The sequence below is a fragment of the Coregonus lavaretus genome, assembly GCF_964263955.1.
Source record: "Coregonus lavaretus genome assembly, chromosome: 19".
In the NCBI taxonomy this organism is placed as follows: Eukaryota; Metazoa; Chordata; class Actinopteri; order Salmoniformes; family Salmonidae; genus Coregonus; species Coregonus lavaretus.
This window is the reverse complement of record NC_140006.1, coordinates 24,432,322-24,459,297: the sequence shown is the minus strand read 5'-3', so window position 1 is coordinate 24,459,297 and position 26,976 is coordinate 24,432,322. Positions and strand designations below refer to the sequence as shown.

Genomic DNA, 26,976 nt, shown 5'->3' with positions numbered 1-26,976 from the left:
ATCCAGAGCAACTTACAGTTAGTGAGTGCATACATTATTATTTAATTTTTTTCATACCCCCGTGGGAATCGAACCCACAACCCTGGCGTTGCAAACACCATGCTCTACCAACTGAGCTACATCCCTGCCAGCCATTCCCTCCCCTACCCTGGGCCAATTGTGCACCGCCCCATGGGTCTCCCGGTCTCGACAGAGCCTGGATTCGAACCAGGATCTCTAGTGGCACAGCTAGTGCTGCAATGCAGTGCCTTAGACCATTGCGCCACTAGCTAGTTAGCTACCACCAACCCTGCACAAACCTGTGGCTAACTCTTCTGCTGCTGCACTTTGACTTTCTGGCTGTTCTGCCCTCTCTACCTTATTCAACACTGCCTCAACCTACTTACTTTTTTTCCACTCTTTCGGAAGAAGTGCCGAATAACCCAGACTCTGACTGAGTGACAGGCGTTTTGCTGAGTGATGACATTGACATCTAACCGTACTGTAGAGGTGGGGAGGGATCAAGGGACATGAGTGGTCCACTACGTTGTGAAATCTCGACCAATCACATTTTTACATTGACTGAAATTTAAAAATATATATATTATTATTATTATTATTATTAATTTTTTGACCATCAAAAGATTCGGGGCAGGATCAAAAACATCTGGGGTTAGGGCCTCACGCAGTGGTCTAAGGCACTGCATCGCGGTGCTTGAGGTGTCACTACAGACCCGGGTTCGATCCCAGGCTGTGTCATAATTGGCTGTGACCGGGAGTCCCATAGGGAGGCGCACAATTGGCCCAGCATCGTCTGGGTTAGGGGAGGGTTTGGCCAGAAGGGCTTTACTTGGCTCATCGCGCTCTTTTGGCGGGCCAGGCACCTGCAGACTGACTTTGGTTGAAAGGTGCAGCTGGCTTCCGGGTTAAGTGGGCGGGAGTTAAGGAGCACGGTTTGGCGGGTCATGTTTAAGAGGATGCATGACTTGATCTTTGCCTCTCCCGAGCCCGTTGGGGATAGCAGTGATGAGACAAGATCGCAATTGGATATGACGAAATTGGGGAGAAAAGTTGGTAAAACAATGACGCAACTACAATCAATCCTAGCTATTTGATCAGTGGTGGAATAAGTACACAATTGTCATACTTGAGTCAAAGTAAAGATATCTTAATAGAAAATGACTCAAGTAAAAGTGAAAGTCACACAGTACAATACTACTTTAGTAAAAGTATTTTGTTTAAAATATACTTAAGTATCAAAAGTAAAGGTAAAAGTAGAAATCATTTCACATTCCTTATATTAGGCAAAAAAGATGGCTCGATTTAATTTATATTTTAATTCACAGATAGCCAGGGGCACACTCCAACACTCAGACATAATTTGCAAACGAAGCATACAGTGAGGGAAAAAAGTATTTGATCCCCTGCTGATTTTGTATGTTTGCCCACTGACAAAGAAATGATCAGTCTACAATTTTAATGGTAGGTTTATTTGAACAGTGAGAGACAGAATAACAACAACAGAAATCCAGAAAAACGCATGTCAAAAATGTTATAAATTGATTTGCATTTTAATGAGGGAAATAAGTATTTGACCCCCTCTCAATCAGAAGGATTTCTGGCTCCCATGTGTCTTTTATACAGGTAACGAGCTGAGATTAGGAGCACACTCTTAAAGGGAGTGCTCCTAATCTCAGCTTGTTACCTGTATAAAAGACACCTGTCCACAGAAGCAATCAATCAATCAGATTCCAAACTCTTCACCATGGCCAAGACCAAAGAGCTCTCCAAGGATGTCAGGGACAAGATTGTAGACCTACACAAAGCTGGAATGGGCTACAAGACCATCGCCAAGCAGCTTGGTGAGAAGGAAGGTGACAACAGTTGGTGCGATTATTCGCAAATGGAAGAAACACAAAAGAACTGTCAATCTCCCTCGGCCTGGGGCTCCATGCAAGATCTCACCTCGTGGAGTTGCAATGATCGTGAGAACGGTGAGGAATCAGCCCAGAACTACACGGGAGGATCTTGTCAATGATCTCAAGGCAGCTGAGACCATAGTCACCAAGAAAACAATTGGTAACACACTACGCCGTGAAGGACTGAAATCCTGCAGCGCCCACAAGGTCCCCCTGCTCAAGAAAGCACATATACAGGCCCGTCTGAAGTTTGCCAATGAACATCTGAATGATTCAGAGGAGAACTGGGTGAAAGTGTTATGGTCAGATGAGACCAAAATCGAGCTCTTTGGCATCAACTCAACTCGCCATGTTTGGAGGAGGAGGAATGCTGCCTATGACCCCAAGAACACCATCCCCACCGTCAAACATGGAGGTGGAAACATTATGCTTTGGGGGTGTTTTTCTGCAATGGGGACAGGAGAACTTCACCGCATCAAAGGGACGATGGACGGCGCCATGTACTGTCAAATCTTGGGTGAGAACCTCCTTCCCTCAGCCAGGGCATTGAAAATGGGTCGTGGATGGGTATTCCAGCATGACAATGACCCAAAACACACGGCCAAGGCAACAAAGGAGTGGCTCAAGAAGAAGCGCATTAAGGTCCTGGAGTGGCCTAGCCAGTCTCCAGACCATAATCCCATAGAAAATCTGTGGAGGGAGCCGAAGGTTCGAGTTGCAAAACGTCAGGCTCGAAACCTTAATGACTTGGAGAAGTTCAGCAAAGAGGAGTGGGACCAAATCTCTCCTGAGATGTGTGCAAACCTGGTGGCCAACTACAAGAAACGTCTGACCTCTGTGATTGCCAACAAGGGTTTTGCCACCAAGTACTAAGTCATGTTTTGCAGAGGGGTCAAATACTTATTTCCCTCATTAAAATGCAAATCAATTTATAACATTTTTGACATGCGTTTTTTGTTGTTATTCTGTCTCTCACTGTTCAAATAAACCTACCATTAAAATTATAGACTGATCATGTCTTTGTCAGTGGGCAAAGCAGCAGGGGATCAAATACTTTTTTCACTCACTGTATGTGTTTATTTGTGAAATAATAATAATTTAGATATGCCTTTATGAGCATGTCCTCAGGTAGTGTAACTTTTCTAATCTAGATTTCTGCATTATTTTTAAAACATGACCTATGTGTAGGACACTGACACTACGTAGCATCAACAAAGGCAGAGCGAGATGGTGCGTTCACGACAACTGGGAACTCGGAAAAAATTCGAGGTCCAATAATTTTTTTAAATATTTTTTTCTTTTTTTATTGCAACTATAATACCAATATTACAAATCAATACAGGGACATTCCTGTGAATACAATGACAAAATAAAATAATAAAACATCAGGTGAAACCCCCAGAGTAGGAGCTCTATAAAGAGGTTTAGTCTCCCGAGTGGCGCAGTGGTCTAAGGCACTGCATCGCAGTGCTAGCTGTGCCACTAGAGATCCTGGTTTGAATCCAGGTAGCCGGCCGCGACCGGGAGACCCATGGGGCGGTGCGCAATTGGCCCAGGGTAAGGGAGGGAATGGCTGGCAGGGATGTAGCTCAGTTGATAGAGCATGGCGTTTGCAACACCAGGGTTGTGGGTTCGATTCCCACAGGGGGTATGAAAAAAATAAAATAATGTATGCGCTTACTAACTGTAAGTCGCTCTGGATAAGAGCGTCTGCTAAAATGTAAATGTTTAGTCTTGACGTTAAAGATGTTTTACTTTTGTTTCATGATAAGGATTTAGATCATAACAATATATATATAATGAATCTCTTCATTATGTATGGTCAATATTATATACCTAAATTCAAATGGGCAAAAGAAAAGACAAAATTCTTAATTTTTTTAATTGAACTTGAATTTTATTTGAAAATGCTTAGAATCTGAAAAACTGTAAAGCAAAACGAACCCTAATTGCCTGTGAAGCCTTGTGTATTTTTGTTTAAATAAGTATACCCCTGTGTATAAAACTTCTGTGTTATTTGGTCAATTTTTTTGGTAAAATATGTTTATATATTGTGTTATAATTGTTGTTAATTAAAAACATTAAAAATTAAAAATACATTTAAAAAAGCGGCAGAAAGAGGCCCGAGTTCCCGAGTTGAAATTGCAAGTTAGATTTTTCCCAGTCAGAGCAATGTTTTTCACCAAATTCCTAGTTGACCGCACTTAAATCGGAAGTCGGAGATTTTCGAGTTCCCAGTTGTTTTGAACAAGGCAAGAGAGAGATTGCGTGCCTTGCGTAGATTTAATTTGTGCGTGGTGCGTACATGGGCGGGGGCAGCAAAACTGAGACTGAATTGATGCAAAATGGTCTGCAATTGGTCGAAGCGTTGTGGTACCCATGAGAAAGACCGTATCGCACAGCAGCATCGCCGTAAGAATGGTCCGAAAATCGGCTGACAAACCTGGAACATGGCCCAGCGGAGGATATAGGATATAATATTCTTAGAACATCAAAACATGACAAATGCCATAAGCATTTTGACGGTTAATCTATAACAGGCTATGATTCAAAGGCAGGTGACACTGACCCAGGTACGTTTAAATAAATGTAGGCCTATTTGTCCAGCTGTCAGTAAGATAGTCATGGAAAAATGTAAACGTCCCCGTGTCCGAATCGATCTCTAGTTCAGATTGATGCATGTAATCATGAGTTCTATACGCTAGAAAATAATACAGTTGACGCCTCATATTTGTTCTCAAACAAAGACATTTCTAGCCTTTTTTCGTGTATTGTGATTGTTCTACTGATGCTGCATGCTATGTCATTGGATGCAGTAGAGTACGGCCTCTATATTGATGACCAGCCACAAAAATTCGCCCCTGTAGCCTGGTTGGCCATGGAAGGTCTCGCAATGTTCTTTGATAGTTTTATTAGGAAGTGTGTATCGATTTCGACATTCGGAGGTAGGTAAATCCTTTTGGGATGCTCGACCATAGGATGGGAAGGGACCTCTGCCAATACTGCACGCAAATTGAGAGAGAGAGAGAGAGAGAGAGAGAGAGAGAGAGAGAGAGAGAGAGAGAGAGAGAGAGAGAGTTTTTGTGTGTGTCTGAATTTAAAATATAACACTACAAAGGATGGAGCAGAGAGAGGTGAGATAAGGAGGAAGGCAATATTTGTAGTTTACTAGTACTACTATAGTACTATACTATATTACTACTGCTATCATAGTACTACTATACCATAGTAGGCCACCTAGAACACACAGGCTGTTCCAGACAATTCAACACTGCACAAGGAGATAGAGACTCTTTTCATCAAAAGATGCAGTCAGTGCTCACAAGCAGCAGTAATCCTGACGGTTAGCAGAGAGATTGGTCAGATTACTATGTATTCACCTGTGACACTCAAAGACTCAAACTACCATGTAGAAAGAGGACATGCTGTCTATTGATCCATGTTAAAATCACCACTGTGGAGGAGATAGCTTGTTCAAACTGAAAGCTCTCTGAATACAGGAAATCTCCCTGCCTCATAAAAGTTGGAGCAGGATTCTATTTCCCTGCCTGCCAACTGTCTGCAGCCATTATTCTCATGGTTTAAATTTGGAATGGATTTGATGGCCTGATAGATCATCCCTGACACTTCTTAGTGGCTGGCATATATTAGACCTACTTTGGTTTTAGCAAGACAAACTGCCATGTATTTGAGGGAGAATTAATGTATTTGATACACCTTACTGAGCACATTTAATCAAAATGTATACATTTTCTTCCTCAAATCGTTGGGCATGCTGAGTGTGGATGAGATACAGAGGAGAGCACTTTTACAAAATCCTCAAAAATTCACCTTCCTGCTGCAGCCCTGCTTGGTTTAGCCTGGTGGGAGCTAAATGAGCAGAAGGGAGGATAATGTTGAGCCACCACTCAGTAGATAGTAAAAATAAAATGCATTGAGTGAGTCATCAGCCAGGAGCCCCAGTGCAGAGGTGCATGAGGAGGACTAAACACTGCTCCTTTGACTGGAAGGATATCTATGATGTTGCTGCTAATCCAGTTCAGCAAAGAAGAAACTCAGTATCTAGACGCAACAGAATGCTATCTATTGTCCTAGCTGCTTTCCCATGGTTGCGCACTGCATGCTATGATCAGCTACTTGGTTTGTTTAGCATCACGCTGCTGATTCACTGTAGTGTAATTTTTTGATAATAAAAAATGTGATGCTGTGATGATAACGCACCAGATCCTCTTCTTCAGATTAGTCTCACTGAGTAAATCCAATGAGATTAAAATCATGAGCTTTATGTGGAGGTAGGTAGCCTACAGAATGGGATTAACTACAGTGTGGCATATTCATGCATCATGCTGGCAACAGTCCAACCTTGCAAGAAAAGAGGCATCTTTTATTTTTGCTGCAAGACTGCTCCACAAAACGTTTCATATTTCACTCTACCTTTTACTGTACCTTAATCACAACTGTCCTTCATTTTACTAGTGTACTGATATTGTTGTAATGAATTGGCAGCCTTTAAAAGGTGAGAAGGATGGTATTATTGAGCACTTTTGGTCTACTCAATTATACTGTCTGCATCCCTGCATTTATTAATCGGTTAGGCGCTCCTGTGAGGGAAGAACTATGCAGGCCTACTGTATTATGTAAGTGCACTAAGATGTCTTCAGTTGCTGCACAGTCTAGATACTACTTGGATGCTGATTAGCAATGAGCCAAGTTATCTCATATGGCTCCTAAAATGAGTTAAGTAATAGTCCTACTCAGAGAGAAACATAAACGAATGCACTGTCGTTTTTTTCTCTGACTGGTGTTTTAATATGAAGCCTTTGAACACACAGTAGTATTAGCCTGAACTTTTCCTCTAACTCCTCTTTTGATTTAGCTTAGTCACCATTTCAGTATTTTATCTACTCAACTATTATATCTACTCAATTATTCTACTTAACCTGCACACACAGCAGAGGATGCCAAGTGAAATTGTCACATTCTTCCCTGCTCTTCTCATTCTCTTCTTGCTAATGTCTTATACAGTGTGTGTTGTATATGGTGGCATGCCATACATACTGTACACAGGTTGTATGGAGGCAGGCAGAAGACAAGTGACCTTGTTGCTGAAGAACAGTGGCAGAGTTGTTGAAGAGGATGTTTGGCATCTGGATGCACTTCCACACTAGAGGGCCAGAGAGTGGCTCTAATAAGACAGGCCATTGACGGGTCATTGTGCTGGTGGATTGTTCTCCGAGGAGAGTGGGGGTCTTGTCTATTGTGTTGGCCTGCTGCCCAGGCAGACTGACTGACTGACTGACAGAGAGAGAGAGACATTAATCTTCTATCACTGAGCCAGCTGTGACTGTGTGTGTGTGTATGCGTGCGTGCGTGCGTGCATGTGCGTGTGTTTAAGAGAGAAAGCGAGAGAGAGATTTAATTGAATTGCGAGAACGAGAGAGAGGCAGCACACTCAATCACCTTTGAACAGTCAATTTCACACCCTGAGCAGGACAGGGCCCTGGAGTGTTCCTCACTGTTAGCACTGTGCTGCATTGTTGTCTCTCCTCCCACCGAGAAGCTACTACAAGATAGTGGAGAAACCTCCCAAAGCTCATGGGATTTCCTGCTGCTAATCTTCCCACTGTCGCTCCACTTTCTCTGCAGGACTGTACAAATCGCTACCTCTAAGTCTGCCCAGAGATAACCAACAGAATAACACATCTGCAGTGTTCTTAAAGATGGAGATAAAGGTTTTGATTGGACTTTATCTACTGTATCTCAAAAACACATGATAGGAATGCTAAATGTGGTGCCTCCTTAACTTCTCTCCCTCCAGTACAAGCTCTTCATCCTCCCCATTCACAGTTTCTCTTCTCTGCTTTTCTTCCCTCTCCTCCAGAACTTGTACCAGAACAGGTTTCTCGTACTCAGACTTGCAGCCATGGCCTCCCCGTCTCATTCGTCCCAGAACCGCCGGCGCTGTAAGGACCCGATCCGCCACAGCTACAATCCCGAACAATTCCGCAACGTCAACTTCCAGAATGGGGTGCCGGAGGACGTGGCGGCCATGCACCGCTCGACCAGCGACACAGACCTGGTGACATCACACAGCCGATCCACGCTTACCGTCAGCACCTCGCTCTACGCCATTGGACAGACCCAGGACATCCTCATCTGCTGGGACATCAAGGAGGAGGTGGACGCTGGGGACTGGATCGGCATGTACCTCATTGGTGAGCACTACCATAACGTTTAGGATAACATTTTTACTATTTAATTTTGCCATTGATTTTCATAGAAGGGACCAAAGTAATAATTAGTAGATGATAGAGGCAGATAGAGAAGGTGAGATATAGAACAGTTTATTTCCAATCTTGTGAAGCTGTTACACATTGGGTAGATCAAGGACAGGAACAAGATTGTGTTATTTCAAGTCTATTTGAAAGGTACTGTATGTAGAGTACATGGAGAGCTATGTGATGATTCAGGTCAAGTCTGCTCTCCCTTAAATTTTAAGGTAATCTAAAGGTGTTGTAGTTTTCTGATAAGGTGCTCAGACTCATATCCACAGGTAACTGACAATGCTTGTGTGATAATGTAGTGTGACTTTGGGCTCGATTCAATCCATACCGCCGAAGTTCAGGGCTATAGCGCGCTTGAAATTTTAAAGAAGATTTTCAGATTGAGCCGACATATGCAGCGTTTACTATGAATGCAGTCTCTGCGAATGCGGGAACAATGCCTTTAAACTTAAATCGTGCTATAGTGCTGAACTTCAGCGATACTGATTGAATCGAGCCTTAAGTCTCACACCTTTCCTCTCTCTCTTTCCTCTCTCTCAGAAGAGGTGTCGTCTGAGAACTTTCTAGACTACAAGAGCCGCGGAGTGAATGGTTCCCACAAGGGCCAGATAGTGTGGAAGATTGAGGGCAACTCCTATTTTGTGGAGCGTGAGTGCATTTCTGGAAATACATCCAAAATCACCTACATTATAGTATGCTACTTCTTCCACACACTGAGAGAGCTGTTTTATAACGGATGTAGCATCTAGTGCTCAGAACAGGACACTGCTTTGTCAGTGCATATTGTACAGTTGAAGTCAGAAGTTTACATACACTTAGGTTAGAGTCATTAAAACTTGTTTTTCAACCACTCCACAAATGTCTTGTTAACAAGCTATAGTTTTGGCAAGTCGGTTAGGACATCTACTTTGTGCATGACACAAGTAATTTTTCCAACAATTGTTTACAGACAGATTATTTCACTTATAATTCACTGTATCACAATTCCAGTGGGTCAGAAGTTTACATACACTAAGTTGACTGTGCCTTTAAACAGCTTGGAAAATTCCAGAAAATGATGTCATGGCTTTAGAAGCTTCTGATATGCTAATTTACATCATTTGAGTCAATTGGAGGAGTACCTTTGGATGTATTTCAAGGCCTACCTTCAAACTCAGTGCCTCTTTGCTTGACATCATGGGAAAATCAAAAGAAATCAGCCAAGACCTCAGAAAAAATGTTAGACCTCCAAAAGTCTGGTTCATCCTTGGCAGCAATTTCCAAATGCCTGAAGGTACCACATTCATCTGTACAAACAATGGTACGCAAGTATAAACACCATGGGACCACGCAGCCGTGATACCACTCAGGAAGGAGACGCGTTCTGTCTCCTAGAGATGAACATACTTACATGTTAGTCATTTAGCAGATGCTCTTATCCAGAGCAACCTACAGTTAGTGAGTGCATACATTATTATTTTTTATTTTTCATATTGGCCCCCCATGGGAATTGAACACACTACATCCCTGCCGGCCATTCCCTCCCCTACCCTGGATGACGCTGGGCCAATTGTGCGCCGCCCCATGGGTCTCCCGGTCGCGGCCGGCTATGACAGAGCCTGGATTCAAACCAGGATCTCTAGTGACACAGCTAGCACTGCGATGCAGTGCCTTAGACCACTGCGCCACTTTCACACTTAGGTGCAAAAAGTGCAAATCAATCCCAGAACAACAGCAAAGGACCTTGTGAAGATGCTGGAGGAAACAGGTACAAAAGTATCTATATCCACAGTAAAACAACGACATAACCTGAAAGGCAGCTCAGCAAGGAAGAAGCCACTGCTCCAAAACCGCCATAAAAAAGCCAGACTACGGTTTGCAACTGCACATGGGGACATAGATTGTATTTTTTGGAGAAATGTCCTCTGGTCTGATTAAACAAAAATAGAACTGTTTGGCCATAATGACAATCGTTATGTTTGGAGGAAAAAGGGGAACGCTTGCAAGCCGAAGAACACCATCCCAACCGTGGGGTGGCAGCATCATGCTGTGGGGGTGCTTTGCTGCAGGAGGGACTGGTGCACTTCACAAAATAGATGGCATCATGAGGAAGGAAAATTATGTGGATATATTGAAGCGACATCTCAAGACATCAGTCAGGAAGTTAAAGCTTGGTCGCAAATGGGTCTTCCAAATGGACAATGACCCCAAGCATACTTCCAAAGTTGTGGGAAAATGGCTTAAGGACAACAAAGTCAAGGTATTGGAATGGCCATCACAAAGCCCTGACCTCAATCCTATAGAAGATTTGTGGGCAGAACTGAAAAAGCGTGTGCGAGCAAGGAGGCCTACAAACCTGACTCAGTTACACCAGCTCTGTCAGGAGGAATAGGTCAAAATTCACCCAATATATTATGGGAAGCTTGTGGAAGGCTACCCGAAACGTTTGACCCAAGTTAAACAATTTAAAGGCAATGCTACCAAATACTAATTGAGTGTATGTAAACTTCTGACCCACTGGGAATGTGATGAAATAAATAAAAGGTTAAATAAATCATTCTCTCTACTATTATTCTGACATTTCACATTCTTAAAATAAAGTGGTGATCCTAACTGACCTAAGACAGGGAATTCTTACTAGGATTAAATGTCAGGAATTGTGAAAAACTGAGTTTAAATGTATTTGGCTAAGGTGTATGTAAACTTCCAGTTTCAACTGTGTATCTTTACATAACACTGAAACAATCTCATATCCATTTTGTTTCTCATAACAGTTGTGCCCATAAAGTTTTGTGTCAATGCAAATCTTTCTTGACAATGCATATCTTTAGACTTCCGTACTGTAAGTATCAGGATTTCCCAGTACAAATCACAAATCCTTCTTACATTTACATTTTAGTCATTTAGCAGACGCTCTTATCCAGAGCGACTTACAGTTAGTGAATACATATTTTTATTTATTTTTTTTATACTGGCCCCCCGTGGGAAATGAACCCACGCCATGCTCTATCAACTGAGCTACATCCCTGCCGGCCATTCCCTCCCCTACCCTGGACGACGCTGGGCCAATTGTGCGCCGCCCATGAGTCTCCCGGTCGCGGCCGGCTGCGACAGAGCCTGGATTCGAACCAGGATCTCTAGTGGCACAGTTAGCACTGCGATGCAGTGCCTTAGACCACTGCGCCACTCACTCTTACCCTGCACTGATTAAAGCAAGTCTATTAGGCAAGAGATTCCCAGAAATAAAATCATTTACACAGCCAAATGATCCCATTAGTTCTACTAGACTAGAGAACCCACACTGACTGTACAGTACAGTAGGCCCTGGTGAGGACAGCTCTGCTTAGACACAAGGGAAGTGGAACTATGAGTAACTAACTACCATAGTGCTATCTTCTTCACATCTGGTCCTGCTAATGTAATGCTTTGTCAGCTGTGAGTGATTTTGTTATTTAGCTAGCAATGCTTATTTTTTATTTACCTACAGTAAGACTCGTGCCTCAAAGAGGTCCTCCCACCTCATTAGTACGGACAGCTCATTCGCTAGAATCAGTTATCAATCAATATTTTCTCCAATACCGCTAGCTGGTGCCTGGTGCCTCCCTATAGGACAGTCCGTGGTGTTTATTCCAAAGCATCTCTATTTAGCTACCACAGTAGATTAGCAGCTTGGATAGAAGCCACTGAGATTCTTATCACTCTGTGTAATGAAAGTGATAGTATTATCTGTCTACTCCTAATAACCCTGCAGCTGAGGACAGTCTGCTCTCTTTCTCCCCCAGTTTATTGGCATGCTGCTCAGAATAGCTTTCTAAAGGCATCAGCATGCTTCAGTTTGGCTGGCGGCTAGCTGAAGTCAGCTAGGCAAACCGAACGAGTGTGCTCGCATACTCCCTTAAAAGACCTTCCCTTGAAAAACTCGCCAATAGTACTGTTTGTCCATTTTGAGACGCCATAGACAGTATAAACTTATTCAAAATAGTCAGAATTAACCTAAGATAACTCAAGAAACCTATCACTAATTTTGATGTTTTTGCCGAGGAGATCTTAGTCGCGCAATTTTACATCTAACTAAAATGTGTGGTGCAGTATTTCTCAATGAAATGTTTTACAAGAAAACGAGTTGTCTCTCATTGAATGACAACAAATACTTTATTGAAGAATCCTTGTTGACCAATCACTGACAAAAGGGAGTATACTTCGGCTACCGACTTCGGCTTGCCTCCAGAAAGGTTTGTGTGCCCGAACAGCCGAAAAAACCCTCACCGAAGTCCAAAACTAACAAAAACGCCACAAAATGTCGTCATAATATATGCACAAACTGTTTCGGCTGGGAAGCATGCGGACGCCTTTAGGCCATGCTGGTGTGGCTCTCGCCTGTTTTTGTAAGCTGTCCATCTGTGAATAAAGGTGCCAATAAACTGAGAAATCATGTATAAAATAAACAGTAGGTCATGCTATAAAGATAGGACAATCTCTCTTCTGTTCTTAATTTCTGTTCTCGCTCTTCTGTCCTCTGTCCTCTGTACTCTGTCCTCTCTCTTCTGTCATCTGTCTCTTCTTTCCTCTCAGCGGAGACTAAGATCTGTTTTAAATACTACCATGGTGTGAGCGGGGCCCTGCGAGCCACTACCCCCAGTTTGACAGTGAAGAACCCCTCAGTTCCGGTGAGTGTGTGGGACGACTACTTTGTCCAAACCTGGTAGTGCTACATGAGCTCTATGTGTTCATTAGCGCTCCTCTAGGGGCACTGATGATCAGAGATAGTGTGTGAATTATGGATCTACTGTATGTCTTTCCATCTGAAGCATACAGTGAGGGAAAAAAGTATTTGATCCCCTGCTGATTTTGTACGTTTGCCCACTAACAAAGACATGATCAGTCTATCATTTTAATGGTAGGTTTATTTGAACAGTGAGAGACAGAATAACAACAAAAAAATCCAGAAAAACGCATGTCAAAAATGTTATAAATTGATTTGCATTTTAATGAGGGAAATAAGTATTTGACCCCTCTGCGAAATATGACTTAGTACTTGGTGGCAAAACTCTTGTTGGCAATCACAGAGGTCAGACGTTTCTTGTAGTTGGCCACCAGGTTTGCACACATCTCAGGAGGGATTTTGTCCCACTCCTCTTTGCAGATCTTCTCCAAGTCATTAAGGTTTCGAGCCTGACGTTTGGCAACTCGAACCTTCAGCTCCCTCCACAGATTTTCTATGGGATTAAGGTCTGGAGACCTTAATGTGCTCCTTCTTGAGCCACTCCTTTGTTGCCTTGGTTGGCTGTGTGTTTTGGGTCATTGTCATGCTGGAATACCCATCCACGACCCATTTTCAATGCCCTGGCTGAGGGAAAGAGGTTCTCACCCAAGATTTGACGGTAGATGGCCCCGTCCATCGTCCCTTTGATGCGGTGAAGTTGTCCTGTCCCCTTAGCAGAAAAACACCCCCAAAGCATAATGTTTCCACCTCCATGTTTGACGTGGGGATGGTGTTCTTGGGGTCATACGCAGCATTCCTCCTCCTCCTAACACGGCGAGTTGAGTTGATGCCAAAGAGCTCGATTTTGGTCTCATCTGACCACAACACTTTCACCCAGTTCTCCTCTGAATCATTCAGATGTTCATTGGCAAACTTCAGACGGGCCCTGTATATGTGCTTTCTTGAGCAGGGGGACCTTGTGGGCGCTGCAGGATTTCAGTCCTTCACGGCGTAGTGTGTTACCAATTGTTTTCTTGGTGACTATGGTCCCAGCTGCCTTGAGATCATTGACAAGATCCTCCCGTGTAGTTCTGGACTGATTCCTCACGGTTCTCATGATCATTGCAACTCCACGAGGTGAGATCTTTTGTGTTTCTTCCATTTGCGAATAATCACACCAACTGTTGTCTCCTTCTCACCAAGCTGCTTGGCGATGGTGTTGTAGCCCATTCCACCCTTGTGTAGGTCTACAATCTTGTCCCTGACATCCGTGGAGAGCTCTTTGGTCTTGGCCATGGTGGAGAGTTTGGAATCTGATTGATTGATTGCTTCTGTGGACAGGTGTCTTTTATACAGGTAACAAATTGAGATTAGGAGCACTCCCTTAAAGAGATTTTTTTGTTGTTATTCTGTCACTCACTGTTCAAATAAACCTACCATTAATATTATAGACTGATCATTTCTTTGTCAGTGGGCAAACGTACACAATCAGCAGGGGATCAAATACTTTTTTCCCTCACTGTATATCTTTGCATTGACTGGGTTTGAGCTTATTACTAGAGCCCAAAAAACTCCTGACAGTTCCAGAAAGGGATCAGCAATCCCTCTGGTGTCTCATCTATTGTCCAGTTCTGTCCATTATAACTGCCTGGATTACTGGGGGTTATCAGACGCGATTTAAAGTACCAATATATTAGGTTTAGATATCCATATATTATATTGGTTACCCTTCTTTTCTCATTGACTGGAGAAGAAAACAATGGTGCTAAGTGTCATTTATTACACGCTTATTGGCTGGATGTGTCACGACTTCCGCCGAGGCTGCCTCCCCTCCTAGTTCGGGCAGGTTTTGGCGTTCGGCATCACCAGCTTACTAGCTACTGCCGATCCATTTATCATCACTCCATTTGTCTTTTCTTCAATCACACACACCTGGTCCTTATTCCCTCATTAGTCATTGTATAAGTGTTCCCTCTGCTTCCTTGTCTGTGTGGGTGATTGTTTATTGTGGAGGTTAGTGAAGCTCGGTGGAGCTCGTGTATTTTGTATCGACGGGAGACTTTCCTGTGTGCCTTGTATTTTCCAGTGCGCCTGTTTTGTGCCCTGGAGTGTGTTTGACGCAGTTTTGCGTAAACCTGTATTTTGCGGATTAAAGCCTGTTATTCTGTGATTTACCCTCCTGCGCCTGACTCCTTCAACACCACCTCGTCACAGGATGACATTTGTCTGTCGGAGGAAAAGATAACATCTGCAAATCAGTGTATGCAACCCAAACATTTTGATTTGATTTGGAGGGACAGACAGAGAGAGAGAGGGGGGGGGGAGAGAAATGGAGAGAGAGCGACAGATGGAAACAGAGACCGCAAGTTCTGAGAGAGAAATCACGCACAGACGGACAGCACGTACAGTCTGAAAGATAGACAAAAGAAGAGATAAGCCACAGCCAGAGAAAACCAGCCATGTCGCCGACACCGACGTCTTGCTTCCAGACAAGCTAAACACCTTCTTCGCCCACTTTGAGGATAACACAGTGCCACTGACGAGGCCCACTACCAAGGACTGTGGCCTCTCCTTCTCCATGGCCGATGTGATTAAGACATTTAAGCATGTTAACCCCCGCAAGGCTGTCGGCCCAGACGGCATCCCTAGCCGCGTCCTCAGAGCATGCGCAGACCAGCTGGCAGTGTGGTGAAGAAGGCGCAACAGAGCCTCTTCAAACTCAGGAGGCTGAAGAAATTCGGCTTAGCACCTAAAACCCTCACAAACCTTTACAGATGCACAATTGAGAGCATCCTGTCGGGCTGTATCACCGCCTGGTAAGGTAACTGCACTGCCCACAACCGCAGGGCTCTCCATAGGGTGGTGCGGTCTGCCGAACGCATTACCGGGGGCAAACTACCCGCCTTCCAAGACACATACAACACCCGATGTCACAGGAAGGCCAAAAAGATCATCAAGGACACCAACCACCCGAGCCACTGCCTGTTCACCCCACTATCATCCAGAAGGCGAGGTCAATACAGGTGAATCAAAGCTGGGACCGAGAGAATGAAAAACAGCTTCTATCTCAAGGCCATCAGACTGTTAAATAGCCATCACTAGCACATTAGAGGCTGCTGCTGCCTATTGAAATCACTGGCCACTTTAAGAAATGGATCACTAGTCACTTTAATAATGTTTACATATCTTGCACTACTCATCTCATATGTATATACTGCATTCTATTCTATAATATTCTACTGTATCTTAGTCCATGCTGCTCTGTCATTGCTTGTCCATATATGTATATATTCTTAAATCCCATTCCTTACTAGTTTTGTGTGTATTGGGTATATGTTGTGAAATTGTTAGATATTACTGCACTGTCGGAGCTAGAAGCACAAGCATTTTGCTACACCCGCTATAACATCTGCTAAACACGTTTGTTGTCCTTGTGCTGGCCCTGTTGTGGAGTAAACTGTAGTACAGGTCCCCTGTGGGCACTTAAGGTTACTATAAGCTCCACTCCTTTGTTCTACGTGCGTGCATGCATGTGGGTGGAGTGGGATCTTTGGAGTAGGGGACACCTTTTGGTAACATGATATCCTCGCAGGTCCCATTCCCATATACAAGGGGGCGATAGCAATGTTTTAATTTTTGTGTTTTAATTTTGTAAACAACAAGGAAGAGTCACCTTCCCTTGCTAGTAGTAGCCAGCCTGGCTAAAAAGCAAGCTAGCTTCCCACATCTCAATGTGAAACAATCAGATTTATAATTAAATAATATGCCCTGGCAAATATTCTAATACTTGCCAGTATAACCTAAAACATTATACCAGTTTGATATGCTGCTTGTGTCACATGGCTAGCTAGTTGGCTACAGCAGGTTCTACCATTTCGCAATATCCTGTAATCACTAGTTATTACTTCTAAACAAAATACCTTTTTGGGTGGATTTTTGTTTGTTTGTTTGTTTTCTCATTTGTGGTGAAAGCAAAATAAGACTATCTTGTCTTTAGCCTCCCGAGTGGCGCAGTGGTCTAAGGCACTAGAGATCCTGGTTCGAATCCAGGCTCTGTCGTAGCTGGCCACGACCGGGAGACCCATGGGGCGATGCACAATTGGCCCAGCGTCGTCCAGGGTAGGGGAGGGAATGGCCAGCAGGGATGTAGCTCAGTTGGTGGAGCATGGTGTTTGCAACGCCAGGGTTGTGGGTTCGATTCCCACAGGGGGCCAGTATGAAAAATAAAAAAATAATGCGTGCACTCACTAACTGTAAGTTGCTCTGGATAAGAGCGTCTGCTAAATGACTAAAATGTAAATGTCTTCCCTTGCTAGCAAGTTGGCTAGCATTTTAACTTCCCACATCTCCATCTGAAATAATCAGATTTATAATTATATAATATGCCCTGGTAAATATTCTTATACTTGCGAGTGTAACCTACAACATTATCCTAATTTGATATGCTGCTTCAATGTATTCACTCCCATATCAGCTAAAAATAGAATGTCATAATTTTTGGTCACAGAGAAAAGCCCCCACATAGATATCTGTTTTAGCCTAGAATAACTTTATCACTTCTAAATAAAATAAAATAAAATGGGGGGGGGGGGGGGGGGGGGGATTCTATAAGGCTACAATGTTGTTCAGTTTATTGATTGAACGGTCACAGAGATTACATTTGGTTATCATTGCAAAATAGGCTACTTTGATGAATAGCCTATATATAGCCTATAGATCAGCAACAGCACTGCCACCACGGCAGCGGAAGCAATGATACGCTGAGTCTCAATCTCCAGGTAGAAGAAAACTGCGTCAAATGCCGGAGTGTATTACAAGGAGCCGCCTCTTTTGTGACGAAAAACGTAATTGCAACACTGCGCTACACTCCGTCAGCCCCCTCTACGTATTCTCTGTAGATGCCTTTAAGTCCCAGCTGTCTGCTGTAGGCCCCCACAGCCTACACACCACCACACTGCTATGATCACTGGTCCACCTAGAGAGGCTCACACGATACTCCCACAGGAACTTGCGCGCGTGTGTGTGTATTTTGCATCTGACCCTTATCCCTCACCCCCATCTCTCAGTGGCCTCCATCATCTCTCAGTGGCTAACCCGCCTGCCTGCTATAAAGGCCCCTAGACAGGCTTACACCTGCGGAGGCGGAGCAGGGAGGAGAGATGCTGGAAAGGCTGGCACTGATGTCTCTCTCTCATTCTCTTTTTTCTTTCTCTCTATCACTCTCTCTCTCTAACCCTCTCTTTGTTTCTCACCCTTTCTCTTGTTCACTCACTCACTCTCTTTCCTTCCTTCCTTCCCTCCCTCCCTTTCCTCTTTCTCCCTCCTGCAGGTATTTAAGCCCATCACCAATGAAGAAGTCCCCCAGAGCACAGGCAGTAGAAGACTCATCAGCTTCTCCCTCTCAGGTGAACAGTCTACTGTGCCAAGTGTTTCTGACAGGCTGAGTTGAGTTGGATTCCTAACGGTGAGGGATGTAGCAGCAGTAGCAGTAGAGGCGGTATGATCCAGTTCCAGCTGATTCACAGTGAGGTAACACACACAGATGTGATGTTAGATGAAAGGTGGGTGTGACAGCTCGGGAAGTCGTGTATCCAAATGGTTCTCTCCCCCCACTGCTGCATGGGAGATGACAGGAGGAGGCAGATGTGATTTTTAGGCAGCAGCTCTTCCCCCTTCATCTTCAGCTTTGATCAACACAGGCTTACAAATACTGAACAAACAGGCATACTGTAGTAATCCCAGTCTAGTCCCAGATCACTGGAAGGTTATGCTACTGTATGACTTGGCTGTCACAATTGTTAGAGAGCAGAGTTGGAGAGAAGTTAAAGTTAAATGCCACACTATTCAAAATAATTAAAAAAAAATCAGGATGAGTTATTTTCTCTCTGCTCTGCTATTGTCAGGTGTCAGTGTGCAGCGGTAGGACGGAGTCAGGCGCAGGACACAGAACTGAGTAATAGACAAACTTTACTCGAAAAAACAACAAATCTAATTTCCACACAGGGAAATACAACAGCTCACAGCAGTAATCACCAAACAAAAAACAATCACGCACAACACATGAGGGAACCAGAGGGTTAAATAGGGAAACAAATTAACGTGATGGGAACCAGATGTGTACAATACAGACAAAACAAATGGAAAACAGAAACGTAGATCGGTGGCAGCTAGAAAGCCGGTGACGACGACTGCCGATAGCCGCCCGCACAAGGAGAGGCACCAACTTCGGCGGAAGTCGTGACAGCTATAGTAGAATCACCTACTACTACTACTATTGTAGAAGTGCAGTATACTGTGTCAACACATATTGTATTTGGCGGGATATTGAACTGAATTATTTTGCAGAGCTTCTCAAGGATATTCTTGCTGCCTGCACTCTACTCCAATTTGTCAGAAGAATGGGATGTCCTTAAGCCCGTAGAGGTGTCATTTCAAAGCCTTTTCTTCTCCTCTCCTCTTATCATCTCTGGCAGATTTCCATGCCACAGGGCTGAAGAAGGGGATGTTCTTCAACCCTGACCCCTACCTAAAGATCGCCATCCACCCCGGCAGGAACAGCATCTTCCCGGCGCTGCCACACCACGGCCAGGAGAAACGCTCAGGCATCGTCTGTAACACCATCAACCCCCACTGGCAGAGAGAGGTGAGTGGAGGGCTGTGTTAGTGATTCATATACTGTAACTCTTCTGTGCAATACTGGTACTGGTTATCTGGTAGTTTATTTCAATGTTCTGACTGGTTTTATAATGGTAGGCCCTATACAAGTACACACACCCAACATTACAATGGGTTGTATTTACTCAAGAAAACTGAGTAAATACAAATGTGTTTCAAAAAAACGGATATTTGGATGTAATGATTTGGTACCACAATATCATCTCCCACAACATCTACTGAAGATATTGATCTCGGCATAATACTGGCAGGCAGGCAGGCAAGCAGAGCTTATTGACATTTGACTTGGTTAGGAAGGGATTTTCCCCTCCCTGCCTGTATCACCTACTCCTGAACACAGCAGTACTCCCACACTCCCTCCCTCCTTTATATTCCTCATCATTGCCCTCCTTTCACTTCCTCTACTCAACAGACAGTGTCTTCTTCTGATTCAGGGGGCTTGGATTCGTAAGCTATTTCAATTACAAAAAGAGTATTATCATTTATAATGTATGAATTATACATTTACACCATGACAGAATTTTCTCGTGGTAATCCTCTTTTATAACAATGCCTGTAAAAATGTGCACTCGCTCTCCCTATAATAGGCTATTGCTGGTTCACTCATTTGGCTAATGGTTAAATTATGTGGTGTCACTGTGAAAGGGTAGAAGATGTGTCACAGGCCCAGCTCTGCTTTAGCACAGTAGCAACACCCCTTTAGGTATATTGAGGGGAAGGATATTGCAGCGCCACTATGTATTCATGGAAATGATCGGTATAGATTAGTGGAGGTATGAGACCTACGGTGATGATTCCTGCAGGCTTCATACTGGGTCTGACTGTATAGTCAAGAGTTTAGCCAGTGGTGGAAAAAGTTCCCAATTGTCATACTTGAGTAAAAGTAAAGATACCTTAGTCACCCAGTAAAATACTACTTGAGTAAAAGTCTAAAAGTATTTGGTTTTAACTATACTTAAGTATCAAAAGTAAATGTAATTGCTAAAATATACTACAGTATTAAAAGTAAAAGTATAAATAATTTCAAATTCCCTATATTAAGCAAACCAGACGGCACAGGGGCACACTCCAACACTCATACATAATTTACAAACGAAGCATTTGTGTTTAGTTATTCCGCCAGATCAGAGGCAAAAGGGATCACCAGGGATGTTCTCTTAATAAGTGCATGAATTTGACAATTATCCTGTCCTGCTAGCCATTCAAAATGTAACAGTACTTTTGGGTGTCAGGGAAAATGTATGGCGTAAAAATTACATTATTTTCTTTAGGAATGTAGTGAAGTAAAAGTAAAAGTAGTCAAAAATATAAATAGTAAAGTAAAGTACAGATACCCCAAAAAACTACTTAAGTAGTACTTTAAAGTATTTTTACTTAAGTACTTTACACCACTGAGTTTAGCGCTGGAGGTACACTATGACGATAGCTAAAAAGCTAGGTGCCTCCCTCCATCTTGGTGTCTCCCTCTTGTACCTTGAATTGATAGAGGGCTTCTGTTAGGAAGGCTACGTACGGGCAAAGGAAAATTGCACCCTACTCCCTCTCCCTCCCCTGTTTGATATTCAGATCAGGTGCAGCATTCCTTCGCTCCCTCAAGACTCCCTGACAGAGTGAGCCATCAGTACAGGGTTATATGTCAACCACAGCACCCCACCACTACCACCACCTTTCAGACATAGGGTGCATCCCAAATGGCACCCTATTCCCTATGTACATTTAAATGTTAACATTTTAGTCATTTAGCAGATGCTCTTATCCAGAGCAACTTAAAGTTAGTGCATTCATCTTAAGATAGCTAGGTGAGACAACCACATCTCAGGTACAGAAAGTACATTTTTCATGGTTGTTGTTCATGGTGCAGCAGCGTGAGACGACCCTTGTTTCCAAAGGTTAACGATGGGTCCCAGCTGCGGTGCTTCAATGAATTGATTAAGGCCAATCTATAGCGTGTGTTGTGTTCCATCTAGACTTTGCATGGAGCAATGCTACAATGCATTACACATATGTACGTACATAATATACACTGCTCAAAAAAATTAAGGGAATACTAAAATAACACATCCTAGATCTTATTAAATACTTTTTTCTTTACATAGTTGAATGTGCTGACAACAAAATCACACAAAAATTATCAATGGAAATCAAATTTATCAACCCATGGAGGTCTGGATTTGGAGTCACCCTCAAAATTAAAATGGAAAACCACACTACAGGCTGATCCAACTTTGATGTAATCAAAATGAGGCTCAGTAGTGTGTGTGGCCTCCACGTGCCTGTATGACCTCCCTACAATGCCTGGGCATGCTCCTGATGAGGTGGCAGATGGTCTCCTGAGGGATATCCTCCCAGACCTGGACTAAAGCATCCGCCAACTCCTGGACAGTCTGTGGTGCAACGTGGCATTGGTGGATGGAGCGAGACATGATGTTCCAGATGTGCTCAATTGGATTCAGGTCTGGGGAACGGGCGGGCCAGTCCATAGCATCAATGCCTTCCTCTTGCAGGAACTGCTGACACACTCCAGCCACATGAGGTCTAGCATTGTCTTGCATTAGGAGGAACCCAGGGCCAACCGCACCAGCATATGGTCTCACAAGGGGTCTGAGGATCTCATCTCGGTACCTAATGGCAGTCAGGCTACCTCTGGCGAGCACATGGAGGGCTGTGCGGCCCCCCAAAGAAATGCCTCCCCACACCATGACTGACCCACCGCCAAACCGGTCATGCTGGAGGATTTTGCAGGCAGCAGAACGTTCTCCACGGCGTTCTCCACGACGTTCTCTGTCACTTCTGTCACGTGCTCAGTGTGAACCTGCTTTCATCTGTGAAGAGCACAGGGCGCCAGTGGCGAATTTGCCAATCTTGGTGTTCTCTGGCAAATGCCAAACAACCTGCACGGTGTTGGGCTGTAAGCACAACCCCCACCTGTGGACGTCGGGCCCTCATACCACCCTCATGGAGTCTGTTTCTGACCGTTTGAGCAGACACATGCACATTTGTGGCCTGCTGGAGGTCATTTTGCAGGGCTCTGGCAGTGCTCCTCCTGCTCCTCCTTACACAAATGAGGTAGCAGTCCTGCTGCTGGGTTGTTGCCCTCCTACGGCCTCCTCCACGTCTCCTGATGTACTGGCCTGTCTCCTGGTAGCGCCTCCATGCTCTGGACACTACGCTGACAGACACAGCAAACCTTCTTGCCACAGCTCGCATTGATGTGCCATCCTGGATGAGCTGCACTACCTGAGCCACTTGTGTGGGTTGTAGACTCCGTCTCATGCTACCACTAGAGTGAAAGCACAGCCAGCATTCAAAAGTGACCAAAACATCAGCCAGGAAGCATAGGAACTGAGAAGTGGTCTGTGGTCACCACCTGCAAAACCAGTCCTTTATTGGGGGTGTCTTGCTAATTGCCTATAATTTCCACCTGTTGTCTATTCCATTTGCACAACAGCATGTGAAATGTATTGTCAATCAGTGTTGCTTCCTAAGTGGACAGTTTGATTTCACAGAAGTGTGATTGACTTGGAGTTACATTGTGTTGTTTAAGTGTTCCCTTTATTTTTTTGAGCAGTGTATTATCTGCAATACATGGGCATACATTTATGTTAGCTAGCACATAAAGTCACTGAGACAAACCTCTCCTGTCCCAGTATGCTTTATTGCTAAGGTTTGCCTGATTGGTGTACTATCCGTTGTTTTACTTTAACATTTTAATAGTCTTTAGTGGGTTTTTTACGCTTTGCCCAGGTTGTGTGTGAGATAGGTGCTGCCTGCTGTGAAGTCTAGCATATTTTAAGAAGTCTCTCTTCACTAGTGACTCTTTGTCTGGGTTTAACAATTATCCCAGTCTCACCCAGCCGTTACATTACCGCCTGTGCCCTACAGTAACAGTGAAAGTTAATCATCCTCATAATAACTAACAACTATAATAACCCATTCCCCTACAGTCATTGACCCATTCACACAGATAGGCCTCTCTGCTTTTGATGATGCTGCAGGCTGCAGGCTCACTGATCTCAGAGCACACTGACCTTGAATCACCACGCTTGTAGCTAAGAGACTGGTGATACACTACATGACCAAAAGTATGTGGACACTTGTTCGTCGAACATCTCATTCCGAAATCATGGGCATTAATATGGAGTTGGTCCCCCCTTTGCTGCTATAACAGCTTCCACTCTTCTGGGAAGGCATTCCACTGGATGTTGGAACATTGCTGCGGGGACTTGCTTCCATTCAGCCACAAGAGCATTAGTGAGGTCGGGCACTGATATTAGACCTGGCATGCAGTCGGCGTTCCAATTCATACCAAAGGTGTTCGATGGGGTTGAGGTCAGGACTCTGTGCATACCAGTCAAGTTCTTCCACACCGATCTGGACAAACCATTTCTGTATGGACCTCGCTTTGTGCACAGGGGCATTGTCATGCTGAAACAGGAAATGGCCTTCCCCAAACTGTTGCCACAAAGTTGGAAGCACAGAATCGTCTAGAATGTCATTGTATTATGTAGCGTTAGGATTTCCCTTCACTGGAACTAAGGGGCCTAGCCCGAACCATGAAAAACAGCCCCAGATCATTATTCCTCCTCAACCAAACTTTACAGTTGGCACTATGCATTGAGGCAGGTAGCGTTCTCCTGGCATCCGCCAAACCCAGATTAGTCCGTCAGACTGCCAGATGGTGATGCGTGATTCATCACTCCAGAAAAAGTTTTTCCACTGCTCCAGAGTCCAATGGCGGCGAGCTTTACATCACTCCAGCTGACGCTTGGCATTGCGCATGGGGATCTTAGGCTTGTGTGTGGCTGCTTGCCCAGGGAAACCCATTTCATGAAGCTCCCGACGAACAGTTCTTGTGCTGACGTTACTTCCAGAGTCAGTTTGGAAATCGGTAGTGATTGTTGCAACCGAGGACAGATGATTTTTACGCGCTACACGCTTTAGCACTCGCGGCCCCATTCTGTGAGCTTGTGTGGCCTACCATTTCGCGGCTGAGACATTGTTGCTCCTAGATGTTTCTACTTCACAATAATAGTACTTACAGTTGACCGGGGCAGCTCTAGCAGGGCAGAAATTTGACGAACTGACTTGTTGGAAAGGTGGCATTCTATGACGGTGCCACGTTGAAAGTCACTGAGCTCTTCAGTACGGGCCATTCTACAGCCAATGTTTGTCTATGGAGATTGCATGGCTGTGTGCTCAATTTCATACACCTGTCAGCAACGGGTATGGCTGAAATAGCCGAATCCACTAATCTGAAGGGGTTTCCACATACTTCTGTACATATAGTGTATAATTAAGCAATAAGGCCCAAGTGGGTGTGGGATATGGCCAATATACCACGGCAAAGGGCTGTTCTTAAGCTCGACGCAACGCGGAGTACCTGGACACAGCCCTTAGCCATGGTATATTGGCCATGAATCACAAACCCCCGAGGTGCCTTATTGCAATTATAAACTGGTTACCAATGTAATTAGAGCAGTAAAAATTTATGTTTTTTCATACACGTGATGTTCCACGGCTGTCAGCCAATGAGCATTCAGGGCTCGAACCACCCATTTTATAATCCACGATTAGTATGACTACCGCCTCTTCTACTATTGGTACTATCACTACCGCATATCATCTACTGCAGTGTTTCCCAACTCCAGTCCTCCAGTACCCCCAACAGCACACATTTTTGTTGTCACCCCGGACAAACTCATCTGATTCAATTCATTGAGGGCTTGATGATTAGCTGACAACTTGAATCAGGTGTGCTCGTCCGGGGCTACAACAAAAATGTCTACTGTTGGGGGTACTCAAGGACTGGAGTTGGGAAACACTGCTCTAATGTATATACTGTATGTATAGACTGTATGTACTACTTTTACATCCCATGACTATATGACCTGCAATTTAGGACAATTATAAAAAAATTCAGCTAACATGCTAACAATATACCTTAGGTAGGCAGGGGGTTAACTGCATAAATATACTGTACATACTGCAATCCTGAGCCAGTGATGTCTGATCCACTCCTGGTTATTCAGTACAGTACAGTAGGCTACAGCCGTAGAGGTCAGTTTATGTAGACATAAAGCTATACCTGGAGGAATGCCAATCTTAGCTCATCTGTAATAGAGATCGCAGGGTGAATAAGAAACAGTTTTCAATTTCCTAAATGTTCTTACAGGGGTTTCGCTACCTCTACATTTTGGCATCACTGTCATTGAAGGTTACGCAAGGTTAGGTAATGCATTGTTTCATATGTATTGTTCCCTCCATTCCAGTCTTTTTTAAAATTTATTTTTTAGGGGGGAGATCAGCTTTAATATTGCAGACAGATTGTAACTTCCATCAATGTAATTGTCTGCATCACTTCCAATCCCCCATATGTTTGTTTATTCTCGCAAATATATATACACTGCTCAAAAAATTTAAGGGAACACTAAAATAACACATCCTAGATCTGAATGAATGAAATAATCTTATTAAATACTATTTTCTTTACATAGTTGAATGTGCTGACAACAAAATCACACAAAAATGATCAATGGAAATCTAATTTATCAACCCATGGAGGTCTGGATTTGGAGTCACCCTCAAAATTAAAGTGGAAAACCACACTACAGGCTGATCCAACTTTGATGTAATGTCCTTAAAACAAGTCAAAATGAGGCTCAGTAGTGTGTGTGGCCTCCACGTGCCTGTATGACCTCCCTACAACGCCTGGGCATGCTCCTGATGAGGTGGCGGATGGTCTCCTGAGGGATCTCCTCCCAGACCTGGACTAAAGCATCCGCCAACTCCTGGACAGTCTGTGGTGCAACGTGGCGTTGGTGGATGGAGCGAGACATGATGTCCCAGATGTGCTCAATTGGATTCAGGTCTGGGGAACGGGCGGGCCAGTCCATCGCATCAATGCCTTCCTCTTGCAGGAACTGCTGACACACTCCAGCCACATGAGGTCTAGCATTGTCTTGCATTAGGAGGAACCCAGGGCCAACCGCACCAGCATATGGTCTCACAAGGGGTCTGAGGATCTCATCTCGGTACCTAATGGCAGTCAGGCTACCTCTGGCGAGCACATGGAGGGCTGTGCGGCCCCCCAAAGAAATGCCACCCCACACCATGACTGACCCACTGTCAAACCGGTCATGCTGGAGGATGTTGCAGGCAGCAGAACGTTCTCCACGGCGTCTCCAGACTCTGTCACGTCTGTCACGTGCTCAGTGTGAACCTGCTTTCATCTGTGAAGAGCACAGGGCGCCAGTGGCGAATTTGCCAATCTTGGTGTTCTCTGGCAAATGCCAAACGTCCTGCACGGTGTAAGCACAACCCCCACCTGTGGACGTCGGGCCCTCATACCACCCTCATGGAGTCTGACCGTTTGAGCAGACACATGCACATTTGTGGCCTGCTGGAGGTCATTTTGCAGGGCTCTGGCAGTGCTCCTCCT

The 26,976-nt window shown here is 44.2% G+C and overlaps 1 protein-coding gene across 1 annotated transcript in view; it reads left to right on the top strand.

Annotated features, from left to right (window-relative positions):
• Positions 1–4,441: 4,441 nt before the first annotated feature.
• The window catches only part of LOC311147083 (E3 ubiquitin-protein ligase HECW1-like), a gene marked incomplete at both ends in the record, with an annotated part of 54,034 nt that continues 31,499 nt past the window's right edge, over positions 4,442–26,976 (top strand). Inside the window, 6 exons of the mRNA XM_084183708.1 lie at positions 4,442–4,471; positions 7,780–8,113; positions 8,723–8,830; positions 12,734–12,828; positions 18,193–18,268; positions 19,337–19,506. Coding sequence (XP_084039834.1) covers positions 4,442–4,471; positions 7,780–8,113; positions 8,723–8,830; positions 12,734–12,828; positions 18,193–18,268; positions 19,337–19,506 — 813 coding nt within the window. The remainder of the gene's footprint in view (positions 4,472–7,779; positions 8,114–8,722; positions 8,831–12,733; positions 12,829–18,192; positions 18,269–19,336; positions 19,507–26,976) is intronic.